Source organism: Rhamphochromis longiceps, linkage group LG17, assembly GCF_057381845.1.
Source record: "Rhamphochromis longiceps isolate RC_006_pf linkage group LG17, R_longiceps_female_GT1.1, whole genome shotgun sequence".
Classification (NCBI taxonomy): domain Eukaryota; kingdom Metazoa; phylum Chordata; class Actinopteri; order Cichliformes; family Cichlidae; genus Rhamphochromis; species Rhamphochromis longiceps.
This window is the reverse complement of record NC_140573.1, coordinates 26,094,838-26,107,838: the sequence shown is the minus strand read 5'-3', so window position 1 is coordinate 26,107,838 and position 13,001 is coordinate 26,094,838. Positions and strand designations below refer to the sequence as shown.

At 39.7% G+C, this 13,001-nt stretch overlaps 1 protein-coding gene across 1 annotated transcript; it reads left to right on the top strand.

The window, feature by feature from the left end:
* Nucleotides 1–8,434: 8,434 nt before the first annotated feature.
* Nucleotides 8,435–11,416, top strand: LOC146649795 (ubiquitin carboxyl-terminal hydrolase 37-like). Its single transcript, XM_085386107.1, has 14 exons — nucleotides 8,435–8,443; nucleotides 8,606–8,689; nucleotides 8,806–8,861; nucleotides 8,960–9,148; nucleotides 9,286–9,426; nucleotides 9,546–9,611; nucleotides 9,712–9,843; nucleotides 9,936–10,059; nucleotides 10,150–10,301; nucleotides 10,407–10,506; nucleotides 10,636–10,712; nucleotides 10,883–10,991; nucleotides 11,091–11,148; nucleotides 11,316–11,416. The coding sequence occupies exons 1-14, from the start codon at nucleotides 8,435–8,437 to the stop codon at nucleotides 11,414–11,416; spliced, it is 1,398 nt and encodes a 465-aa protein (XP_085242233.1).
* The last annotated feature ends 1,585 nt before the right edge of the window (nucleotides 11,417–13,001 follow it).

Sequence of the window (13,001 nt, the reverse complement as noted above, 5' to 3'; positions counted from 1 at the left end):
CAGCAAGACAAAAAAAAAGAAAGAAAAAACATCCTAAATTCCTGTTTCACTTGACAAACAGAGACATGCACTGAAGCAAAGTTCAGAAAGATTGTCTATCTGCAAGCAGAATTATGATGAATCGTATCAAAGGATTTGATATTTTGGGGTGATGTCAATCTTTTCTCAGTTCACTGAACACCCTCATCAAACAACTATGATGCAATAAATTATTAATTAGGTGAATTTAACAAAAAGTTCGGAAAACAAAAGGGAAAGTGTCAAAAAACACGATAAAATATGCCTGCCCTGTGCATATTGACCGTTTGTTTCACGCAAAATAATGAGTCTGCATTTAGAAGGCATGATGTTGTTTATGAGCACACAAAGGTCAAGGTTTGCAAGCAGTCTACGTTATGGAAACATTATCAAAAAGCCTTGAAATCCAGTGAAACACTGGTCGCATCAGAAAGGTCAACCATCGTCTAGACGGCAGTGGATGCTGTGTAAAAGAAATGCTGCACGATTCCTGCTGTTATCTTTCTGTAAGCTATGAGATTTTAAAAGTTATCGCTCCTTCTCTTCTATTTCCCTCCAGTGAGCTGTTTCGTTTCTTTTTCCTGGCAAGGCGGGGAGCCTTCTTTTTTTAAAGAAGAAAAAGGATCCAAGAGTCAACCTGTGAAGGGAAAAGAGTCACTAGAATTGGATTTTTAAAGATGTTAATGGCCACCTGTTACACTGAGAGTTCTTTTAAGAAGAGGCAGCAAAACTCCTTAGTGGAGTCTTGTGAGGACAGTGTAATAGGTCATTATGTGTGTTGCTTATACAACGCTGTTTTTTCAGTCGTGTGTCAGTGACAAGAGTAACCTTTTGGATGAATAACCCCTTTTTACCACCAAAGATTGACCCATTTACCGAGTTATAATAGGGACACCTACAGTTTGCGCCTGCTTTTTTAGTGCTCATGAGCACTGTCCTAACTGTGATGTTCAAGGGAAGCTTTCAGGTATGTTATATACAATTAATTTCCTCCCGTTGCTCCTTTTCATTCCACCTTACAAAATGAAGTGGATGAGATGAAAGCTCGGCTGACTTTCCAAATGTGTTTATTTTAAGCCCAACTGAAATCTTTTTGGTGTCTTAACCTGATAGGAAAACAAAACCTATTTTGGTCCTCAGAGTCCAGAGCTCCTCCTCTCTTTTCTCCCTCGTTCTCTTGCACTCTCTGTCTTTTTCCATCCTCTTCTCCTACATGTAGGCACTGGGTGTTGGCTGGAGATTCCAGGAGTCTTGCTTCCTTAAGGACCAGTTTCTCCTCTCCTTCACTGGATTGTTCAGCTAGTTTAAGTGGTAATGTAAGACTTGGTTTATCATCGTGCCTTGTTTAGGTTTCAGATACTTCTTGTCTGCTTTTGTCCTCTCTCCCAGGAAAACCCTTGATGTGTTGCTCTTGTGCTTGCTGTCCCCTTGGATCTCTCCTGCCTGGACTCAGCTGAAATTGGACAATAATAATTCTTAGTTAACTCAACTCAGTCTGACATTACCACTTAAACTGTTGCTCAGAAAATATCTTGTTCACTGACTGCAGGGTTTTGGTTGTTCGGTGGCAGATTTATCATGACAAAAACACCTAAATGTCAAACTCTAATGTGGATAATATCTACACTACTCGCTAAATTTCGTTGGAGACAGAATACACATTTCCCTCCAAATGTGACACAGAATACGGTTTAATTGTATGAGAATGTAACTTTAGTAATCAGCTGATCAACTCTGGATTCAGCTTGACTTTGTGGCCTGCCTGCATTAACACCGTGCTTCATTTGTGCTTATTCAATGGGTAAAATATTCCACTTAATAAGGAGGATCTCTCCAGACCTTAATGGAAGGTTATATTTTTCCTCTAGATTATAGTCAAGAGGCCAATGAGTCATGTCAGAACAAAGGAAAAGCTATCCCAATCATAAAATTGCCAGTGTGTGACTACATTTAAATGCAAGGGTTTTTTTTTAATTATCATAAAGTAAAAGACTGAACAGTTCATTATTGTACTCGTCCTGCACTTTTACATTACCTGGCTGTATAAAAAAATTAAACATCTGATCCATCTGACTCTGGAGAAAAACAGTGAGCTAATGGTTAGAATAAAAAACAACAACAACACTGTTTAACACAACATTTAGCAAAAAAACAATGTTTGCTCTGTAGAAGTGCATGGTTCCTGATTCCTAATTGTATCTTGCGATGTATAGCTATTTATGGGTGAAAGTTGAGCCAGCGATTCATCTTATCTCTCCATTATGTATTAATAGCTGGTACCCGCAGATGTAGAGACGGGGTCAGAGGCACTTTCACTCAGTAAAGCTTTAAAGAATCAGCCTCCGGTTTACTGTGTCAGCTCAGTGGCAGTCTGCTGAAGTTCCCTTTGGCTTTTCCCTTTATAGCAGCTTAGTACAGAGACAGGAAATACATCAGAGTGAAGACTGCTTACACATTTTATGCGTGACATGTCAACCAGCCTCTACAGTCATATTTTAGTTATAGTTTTTTTTAAAATAATTATTTGTCTTACATACCATACATATGTGTTTTTGATAGCATTATTTCACGTTAAATCCAAGGCCTCTAAGCTGGACTGTGACACAGCAACACACACCAAACCAAAGCATTAGAGAACCTCTGCTATAAGGTTACAGGCAGGCGAACACAGCTGAAAGTCTTTGTTAACAAATGGGAGATGCTGATGCCTGATTCAGAGAAGTGCAGCAACAGGTGTGAATGTGCAAACCCAGGAAGGGCAGCTCCACCCAAGGATGGAACACAGACCAGTCTAGCTCTCCACCCAAAAAAGCAGAAAACACAGAGAAACCTCACAGTTGCCTCACAGATTCAACAAGCTGCTGGGAACATTCCTCAGAGATTTTGGTGCATATTAACATGACAGCATCACACAGCTGCTGCAGACTTGTTGGCTGCACATTCATGATGCAACTCCCCCGTTCCATCTTCGGGATCTGGTCACTGTGGAGGCCATTTGAGTGCAGTGAACTCACTGTCGTGTTGAGAAAGCAGTTTGACATGATTTGAGCTTCGTGACATGGAGGATTATCCTGCTGAAAGCAGCCATCAGCTGGACATACTGTGTTTATAAAGGGATGGACATACTCAGAAAAAATACTCAAGTGGTTTGCTGGCATTAACAAAGGATTTTCTCCCAACATTGTGACTGCTGTGACAATATGGGGCTACAGATTGTGTAAAGATTAACAAGGGCCTAAATTCAGATGATGCAGGAGAACAGGAACTAGTTAACATAAAGTGAGCTGTTTACTAAGGTAAACAAGGAAAACCAAACGGAGAACCTGAACTGGAGATTTAAAAAAAAAAAAACACCCACAAAAGAGAGACACAAGGGACTCTACCCAGAGACTTGGACGAGGGACAAGAGGAGACTGAGACAATATATACAGTGGCTTGCAAAAGTATTCAGCCCCTTGAACTTTTCCACATTTTGTCACATTACAGCCACAAACATGAATCAATTTTATTGGAATTCCATGTGAAAGACCAATACAAAGTGGTGTACACGTGAGAAGTGGAACGAAAATCATACATGATTCCAAACATTTTTTACAGAGTGGGGTGTGCGTAATTATTCAGCCCCCTTTGGTCTGAGTGCAGTCAGTTGCCCATAGACATTGCCTGATGAGTGCCAATGACTAAATCGAGTGCACCTGTGTGTAATCTAATGTCAGTACAAATACAGCTGCTCTGTGACAGCCTCAGAGGTTGTCTAAGAGAATATTGGGAGCAACAACACCATGAAGTCCAAAGAACACACCAGACAGGTCAGGGATAAAGTTATTGAGACATTTAAAGCAGGCTTAGGCTACAACAAGATTTCCCAAGCCTTGAACATCCCACGGAGCACTGTTCAAGCAATCATTCAGAAATGGAAGGAGTATGGCACAACTGTAAACCTACCAAGACAAGGCCGTCCACCTAAACTCACAGGCCGAACAAGGAGAGCGCTGATCAGAAATGCAGCCAAGAGGCCCATGGTGACTCTGGACGAGCTGCAGAGATCTACAGCTCAGGTGGGGGAATCTGTCCATAGGACAAGTATTAGTCGTGCACTGCACAAAGTTGGCCTTTATGGAAGAGCGGCAAGAAGAAAGCCATTGTTAATAGAAAATCATAAGAAGTCCCGTTTGCAGTTTGCAACAAGCCATGTGGGGGACACGGCAAACATGTGGAAGAAGGTGCTCTGGTCAGATGAGACCAAAATGGAACTTTTTGGCCAAAATGCAAAACGCTATGTGTGGCAGAAAACTAACACTGCACATCACTCTGAACACACCATCCCCACTGTCAAATATGGTGGTGGCAGCATCATGCTCTGGGGGTGCTTCTCTTCAACAGGGACAAGGAAGCTGGTCAGAGTTGATGGGAAGATGGATGGAGCCAAATACAGGGCAGTCTTGGAAGAAAACCTCTTGAAATCTGCAAAAGACTTGAGACTGGGGCGGAGGTTCACCTTCCAGCAGGACAACGACCCTAAACATAAAGCAAGGGCAACAATGGAATGGTTTAAAACAAAACATATCCATGTGTTAGGATGGCCCAGTCAAAGTCCAGATCTAAATCCAATCGAGAATCTGTGGCAAGATCTGAAAACTGCTGTTCACAAACGCTGCCCATCTGACTGAGCTGGAGCTGTTTTGCAAAGAAGAATGGGCAAGAATTTCAGTCTCTAGATGTGCAAAGCTGATAGAGACATACCCTAAAAGACTGGCAGCTGTAATTGCAGCAAAAGGTGGTTCTACAAAGTATTGAATCAGGGGGCTGAATAATTACGCACACCCCACTTTTCAGTTATTTATTTGTGAAAAAAAATGTTTGGAATCATGTATGATTTTCGTTCCAATTCTCACGTGTACACCACTTTGTATTGGTCTTTCACGTGGAATTCCAATAAAATTGATTCATGTTTGTGGCTGTAATGTGACAAAATGTGTAAAAGTTCAAGGGAGCCGAATACTTTTGCAAGCCACTGTAAACAAGGGGAAGATTAGAGGAGTCGAGACAGCTGGGAACCACAGCAGGAACAAAAAAGACGTAACGGGGTAAGGGACGCAAACTGAACGTAATACACACGAGACAATGGACTATCAAAATAAAACAAACCCGACAGATGCATACAAAACTCAAAACAATTAATAATTTACAAAAATTTAACACTTCAAACATAAAAACAGTGGGTCAAGACTAAGACCATGACAACTCTCACTCACTGGATATTTTCTCTTTTTCAGACCATTCAGAAAAATCCTGTAAATCCCAGAGATGGATGTGTGGGAAAATCCCAGCAGGCAAGCAGTGTCTGAAATAATCAGAACAGCCCATCTGACCATTGTTTCCCCCCTCACATTCGGATAATTGGTTTAAACTTCAGCAGGTTGTCTTGACCATATCTACATGTCGATATCCACTGAGTTGTGTGTGATTTGCTGTTTAGATATTTGCGTTAACAGTCAGTTGAACAGGAATACCTAATAAAGTGGCTGGTGACTGTATGTCTAGCCCCTGATGTGATCTTGTTTCCAGTATGACCATTAATGAAACAGTTTGTCACCCTTAAATCACTGAGTGATTTGTCCTGTACTTATACTGCCTGAAAAGTGAACGTGTTTGTTGTCACCCAGAGACTGTTATTACAACTGTAGTCATGAAAGCACATCAAAAAGCATTTTCACGTTTTCTTTCTGCCTGCTTTGTGCACACATTGTTACGCTTGTTCGCGAGCATGCAGGGGGTGATCATCACACCCCCGTCCCTCTGGTTTCTCTCTTTCTGTCTACGCCTGTGTGTGTGTTCGCATGAGACAACGGGGTTCTGACTGAAAAGGAACAACCTCTGCTCTGATTCCAGGGACACACAGCAGACACCTTTAAAGTTCAGATGGCCAGCCATTTCCCAATGTCTAAGTTATACCCACACACACGCACAGACTCACAAAGTTACACATGAAAGGGAAGAAACTTCCTGTCTAGAAAGATTCGATCTGCAGAACTCTGCTGGATTCTGTTTTACACTCGATTGAGTCTGTGTGCCACCCGAGGATATCTGTGCATTGTTTTCAGCTGTTTTTGCTATATTTGTCTCTTTTTTGCGTTTTGAGATTCCCACCTTATCACCATCATTATCACTGTGCACAACCCACCTGATTAAACAGCAAAGTCCCTTTGGATGTGGCTTTAACGGTGTATCACCGAATGCTCATTTTCAGGTTATCATGCCAGCTTTTCTGTTAGAAACCAGCAGTGTCTCAAAAGTGCAGACAAGGTATCCTTTGACATCAGTGGCTTGCTGAATGAATACTGGATGCTGAGGGTGTTTCACTCGGTGGTTAGTTTTAACTTTTTTAGACAGGAAACATTAGGAAACATTGGTTTGGTCTGGGGATTTGACAAAATGGCACTACCTGACATGCTTGTGATGAGAAACGGCTCGAGCAGTTGTGGTTTGGATTTTCACTGCTTTACAACCAACATTCACTGACAGCTCAGTGACAAATCCCTCCCACAGATGCCATGACCCAGTGTGTCAGGGGACAGACACTGCAGGACACATTGGATACAAATGAGCTACGCCATGCTTTGATAAGAATTTCAACTGCAATATTCATCAACATCAGAGATTCCTGATCTGTTTGCAAGAAAGGTTTGTCAGCAACTTTCCGATCACCTTTTTTTTGTAACTTTAGTCAACTGTAGTGCATGCTGATCCAGACCGCTCTCACTCCCGAGGTGTAACCAGACGTGTTGGCTGATCACATACTGGTTAAAATGATTTACCATTAGAGCAAAAATCCCCAGTTTGATGTTGCTTGCAGGGAGGGTTCATGCAGGGAGGATGTCAGGGTGGAAGGATAAATCGCCAAAACATTGGACAGTCTGTATTTTCTTTTTAATCATGGCCACAATCAATAGTTTTGTTATGTAACAAAATCTATTTGTTATTCAACTGTCCTTTTAAAAAGCAAAGACACATGATGCCGTGGAGGTGATAAAAGCATCGGGTAAGAAAACCCTTCTGTAATAATTGTGACATATTATGTCATTTATTTCAAAATATACTAGTAGAGCGTCTAAATTTCTGCTGAAATCTGGAAGAAATATCTTATCGTGAAGGCTGTGTAAAGATCAAAAGCTCCAGAATATGTTCACTGGATTAAATTGATTGTTCTGTCAGTTAAATCAATTTGGCTCAGCTTAAGGAAGATTGTGATCACAGTTAAAAGAAAGCAGTGTTGTTTAGAAGGCAGGATGTGAACACTGGTATTCAATATGATTATATTTAGACCCAACCAAACACCCAAACTTCAATAAGAATTTCTTTCTAAATTATAACATTATCTGTCTGTCTGTCCATCCATCCATCCACTTTCTTCAGCAGAAAATGGTGAGCAGTTGAGGTACAGCAAAATTTATTAGTGTGGATGCTGTTTAAGTAATCTTTATTATTATTTTTCTGTTTTATTATGTATTCTGTACGTTTTTTTGACTCTGACTATTTCAACACCGTTCAACTTAGAAAAACCCTTCAACCACCGTTAGATTCCTCTTCTTTAGGACATGTGTGCTTTTATTTTTCTCATTTTTAACATTTATATTTTTTAAATATTCAACTTTATTCAACAAAGATTTATAATGTATTTCAATGGGGAGACCCTTCAAATCCTCATTCAACTTACTCCTCTTTCCACTCTAACTAGCCTAGAGCCACCATTCAAACTTTAAAACGAGCCTCCCTTGGTATGTTTGTTTTATGGCATTACTGATGTTGGTTTTCTTGTTTCTAAACAGAAATTCCTTCTACGTCTCAAAAGAGGTAAAGAAATGTGTGACTCTTTAATGCTGCTGGAGATATTTATAGCAGTGGTTTAGTGTGAGCTCTTTTATTTCCCCTTTATTGTTATTTTTCTTCCGCCTTGTGTGTTTATATCATTTTTACAGCTTCTAGTTTTGTCTATTATTTATATCGATTCAGAGATTAGTTGAAAATATAGAGTGTAAATGTACAAAATACATGATTTTGTTCATTTTGGTATTCAATAACAGTTATTAATTTTTCTTTGCAATATCCAGGATGTACTCCTTGTTAAAAATTTCCACTTTGAAAAATAACATTTACACTTTTGTCCTCATCAGCGTCCTGGAGGCTTCTGTTGCTGCCACACCACCTAACTATGAAAATGGCACCACTACTTGTCTCCCGAATCCCTGGAACTGGGTCCGTGACACTACTAGAGATAGTCCTTTTCAGGACCAGTGTTTGGCTTGCTCTCTGGGAACAACAAAAAATTAAACAAATAAATTAATAATAAAATAAAATGAAGAAATCATTTATTTAATTTGTCCGGAGGCTTCTGTTGCTGCCACACCACCTAACCATGAAAATGGTAAAAAGAAAAGGAAGAAGAGAAAATGGAGACACTTCTTCTGCTGTTTCTCGGTTTGCTTTTACAGAAAACACGTGAAATGCATATTCTCCTTAAAATGTACTTGTTCATTTTAAGTGACTTTACTTTTTTAATAACATTATGTTTGTTTGTTCTCTACAGGAAACTGACAGCGATACAGAGGCAGAGACCAACACTGTAAAGCCACAAAAAAAGTCTCGCTGGTCTATTTTCAAATTCTGGAAGGTATGTTTTACGGAAAGAGTCACTGTCATCAAGCATTTACTCATCACAATAAAATGGGAGAAATTAAGAGCAATGAAGCACACAGCTATGTCCTGTCTTTTGGTTTCTTTCTACAGAGAAAAAGGCAGGTTGCTCCTGAAACAACATTGGAACCTGATAAAATCAGTGACAAGTGAGGGAAACTTTAATCTTCTCACTTTAAAGCAAAATTCTTTTGGGATCCTCTGGTTGCAGATTTGATACTTGACATCCTTTTGTATATTTTTGCAGATTAAAGAACATGCAGCATGACTGTACACCTGCCGAGGCAGCACCACCTCAAGAAGACTGCCTGGAAACAGAAGGCCGAGAACTGGAAGTCCAGCCTCCACCGAACAGTTCAGAGGACCCAGTACAGGTCATTTGCCCCCGAGCAGGACAACCAGAATGCCCCGAGGACAAAACTACAGACATTCCCAGGTAAGTGCTTTTAAAATTTTGGCAGAGTGCTTATCAAAATAAACATTAGATGGTTGAATGCTGTTCTCCAGAGAGACAATGTTTGTTTGTTGTCTTGTTGTGCTTGCTATGCATCCCTGACTCCTTTCTTCATCCAGCAGCACCCATAAGGAAGGTGGTGAAAGTTCCCACCAGGTTAAAAACACCACTGAAAACGGTGAGCCATCAGACCTGAGTTGGGACACTTTGATTATGGAGTTTCTGGAACAAGAGCATGTATGGGAGCAGGTGGTTGACATGTAAGAGAAAAACGTCAAAATGTTTAAGCTTCAAAGCTCATGCATACATGCACATACACTGCTTAGCGTCTTGACATCTTTCCTAATTGTGTGTTCGTGTTTTTACCTTTTTGCAATAGTGTAGCGAAACATTTGAACGATGGAAAAATAACGGAAAATAAAATTCAGACTGTGGACCACTTCGGGTGAGTACACGTGGTGCACGAGGACCAAAGCTCACTTTGTCAAAATGGAGAAAATGAACTATTTTACACTGATACTGTAAACTTTGTGTATGTGTGGCAGGTTTCCAAACACTGCAAACACCTGCTACATGAACTCCTGCCTGCAGAGCCTGCTCAACACTGACGAGTTCATTAGAGACATCAGCCATCAGGAGACTTTGTGGAGAGCAGTCCCAGAAGCTCAGCTCTTAAGGTGTGCTACGTCAACCTTCTACTTTCTTCAAAAAGCTGAAGAGCAAAGATATCTAACACCAGAAATGTCTGTTTACCCTTTCCTTTTTACAGAAGGCTCATTGACATCAGGGACTGTCATAATTCAAGAGATTATGGCCTTAAAAAACATCGCCTAAAATCTTTTAAGGAGGCATTCAGCAAACATGCTCCTGAATACAAAGGCAGTGCACAGAAAGTATGTCAGCTATTTGGACATTTTGTTTTTTTTCCTTTACTTTCTAATGTTTATGTTCTGTTTTAAATCTCCTCTGTGTTTTTCTTTCAGGATGCTCATGAATTCCTAACCTTGTTCCTCAATGAGATCAAAAGCCTTTCACCTCACCTGAAGAGGAAAGCAGCTCTCCTGGGCCGAAGTTATACCTGCCCAGTAGAAGACCATCATGTTTTCAAAATGGAAAACATGAGGACATGCAAGAGGTAAGCCCGTCATTCAGAAACACAGGGCTGATTGCAACGTTTTCATATACCTCTTTTCCTCCTACCTGATCATTACTTTAACTATGTTACTCCTTAAATGTGTAGCTGCGGTCACCAATCATCACACCAAGAGGAATTCACCAGCTTGTCTCTTGACCTGGTTCCAGAGGGGTCTGTTAAAAACATGTTAGAGACATACTTGAAGGTAAGATCAGAAATTCCAGTAGAGATATAGTATCACTGATCTTAACACACCTTTTTTGTTAGTGTTTGTGTGCATATGTTGTGATTTTTTTTCTACCATAAAGCCTGTTTTCTCTGTGCTGTTGTTCAGGAACAAAAAATAGAATTTCTCTGTGATTGTGGAGGGACGACCTCGGAAGTGAAGCCGTCTTTTCATACACTGCCAAGGTGAGTAAGGTCACATCAGAATTGATCGACTGACCTGGTTTCCAAACTGTGGTGCAAAAAACAGAGTTTTTAAGACAACACTTGAGCAGTCATTTTGTCCCATCTTTGGTTTGTGTTTGTCACTCATTCTTCTTGTTTTGTACCTTGGGTTTTTTTTTCTTTTCTGTCAGAGTTCTCATTTTGCACCTGAAGAGGTTTGGCTTTATAAAAACCTGCAAGCTTCAGAAGGTGAATGACCCCGTCAGGCTGCAGAGGGACTTGGTGGTGTCATCCAAACAGGTAAAAACAGACTGCAGAACATCTCAGAGATTCAGCTTAATTATCACACTGATGTGAGACTTTATGAAACTAACACTCTTTGGATTTGTTCCTTCTCAGGGTGATGGTTGTTACAGTCTTATAAGCATCATTAGTCACTATGGAGGAACAGAATCAGGTAAAACAACTGACTTGTTACAAACAGAAAATGATTTAACAGAGCTTGCTACTTTTCAGTGAAGGACTCACACACAAATGCTTTTGATGTTCTAAGAAGCACTAAGTACAAATCATGAATCAGTTGACTTTTAGAAGTTGGATTCATTTGTCTTAATGTGATCTCAGGACACTACATCTGTAATTCCGTGCATCCTGATGCGAGCCCGCAGGTTACATCAGATCCTTGGCTCCTAAGGCCTGAACTCTTTCAGTTCACGCATTTTTAATTTCTCTGTGCCATTTGGGTTGATTGGGACCTGATGAATGGTCTAGACCAGGGGTGCTCACACTTTTTCCGCATGTGAGCTACTTATAAAATGACCAAGTCAAAATGATCTACCCACTACAAAAATCCAAAACATATACTTATTTATAAATATATTGAGGATTCTTTATATCTACAATGTATATACATGCATAACCGCAATATCCAATATTTCACAACACAATTAAATATGTAAATTTTTTGTCATTACCTGAGTTTACTCTGATGACTTGCACTGAATTGGATCAGCCAGGGATGCATAGTCCGGACAGTAGCTGCTGACGGCCAGGTTTAAGAGAAAAAACCGAGAGCTAAAAATTGGAGTTAACTCGCTGACTAGCTTGTCAGTTTTACTACACTTCGCGCCGCTGTTTGCGCATGCGCAGCGACCTAAGCGTCAGAAAAAATCTGCTGTCTTCTGACTGGCTTCCCTGTATCAATCAAGTGACGGGATGGATGATAGGCTGGCATCTATTTTTTTAATGCCATGCGATCTACCAATACTACCTTTGCGATCGACTGGTCGATCGCGATCGACGTATTGAGCACCCCTGGTCTAGACAACCCAAAATGTGATATATGGACGCCAGGTCCTAGGAGGTTAAACTAAAATCTACTAGAGATAGTCCTTTTCAGGACCAGTGTTTGGCTTGCTCTCTGGGAACAACAAAAAATTAAACAAATAAATTAATAACAAAATAAAATAAAGAAATAATTTATTTAATTTTATTAAAATTAACATAACAACAAAAACATCTAATAAAAAATAATAAAAGTATTCAACTGTGTTTTGTGAAATTTGTAATGAGTCTCAGTTAAGTTGATGTCACAGAAGTTTCTGAATCAACCATTTAGATTGTTCAACAAACAGATTTACTCAGGTAAAGATGGTAAGCTGGAGCACTGTTACTCTTCTAGTTCAGTTTAAGTTTTTAGACAAATATTCCCTCATTCAGTTGCAGCTTTTAAATAAATTATTTAGCTGCAGGTAGCAAAGTCCAAAAGTGACAACATTTCCACTGCACTCCCTCCAGAAATAGCATATAGAACTTTTGATCAAATTATTCATTTATCATTGGATCATTGACAACCATGTAGGGTGAAAATCTTTAATTGTCCTTTTATAACATTTTAACAAGTTAATGTCCCCTGCTGCATGTTTCTTGTTTTGGCTGAACTTCATCAGCTCAAAAAACACACCGTGCTGTGGTTTACTAAAAGAACTCATGTACAGGACACACTGAAAGCACGTTTACAACGTTTAATTAACTAAGTCAAGATCAGTTAACAACAGCTGAATGAAAGATTTACTTTTTCTCATTGGTAAAATGGTCCAATGAGGTCCATGCGACTCACTAAAAAGATCCGGATCTTTCAGCTCCCAACCAGCTCTTCAGGTTGTTTTGTTGCTTTAATTAATTTATTATTAACAACAATATAAAATTATGCACAAAAGGAATTAGTAATGTACAAAAAAAAAAACAACCTGTGGTTTTATTTATATATACACACTGTTTATATACACACTGTTTACTGCTACAACTACA

Coding starts and splice junctions, on each gene's coding strand:
- LOC146649795 (XM_085386107.1), top strand. Junction 9,427..9,545: donor TGGGAGCAGGTGGTTGACAT/GTAAGAGAAAAA, acceptor TTTTTGCAATAG/TGTAGCGAAACATTTGAACG. Junction 10,992..11,090: donor TGGTGGTGTCATCCAAACAG/GTAAAAACAGAC, acceptor GTTCCTTCTCAG/GGTGATGGTTGTTACAGTCT.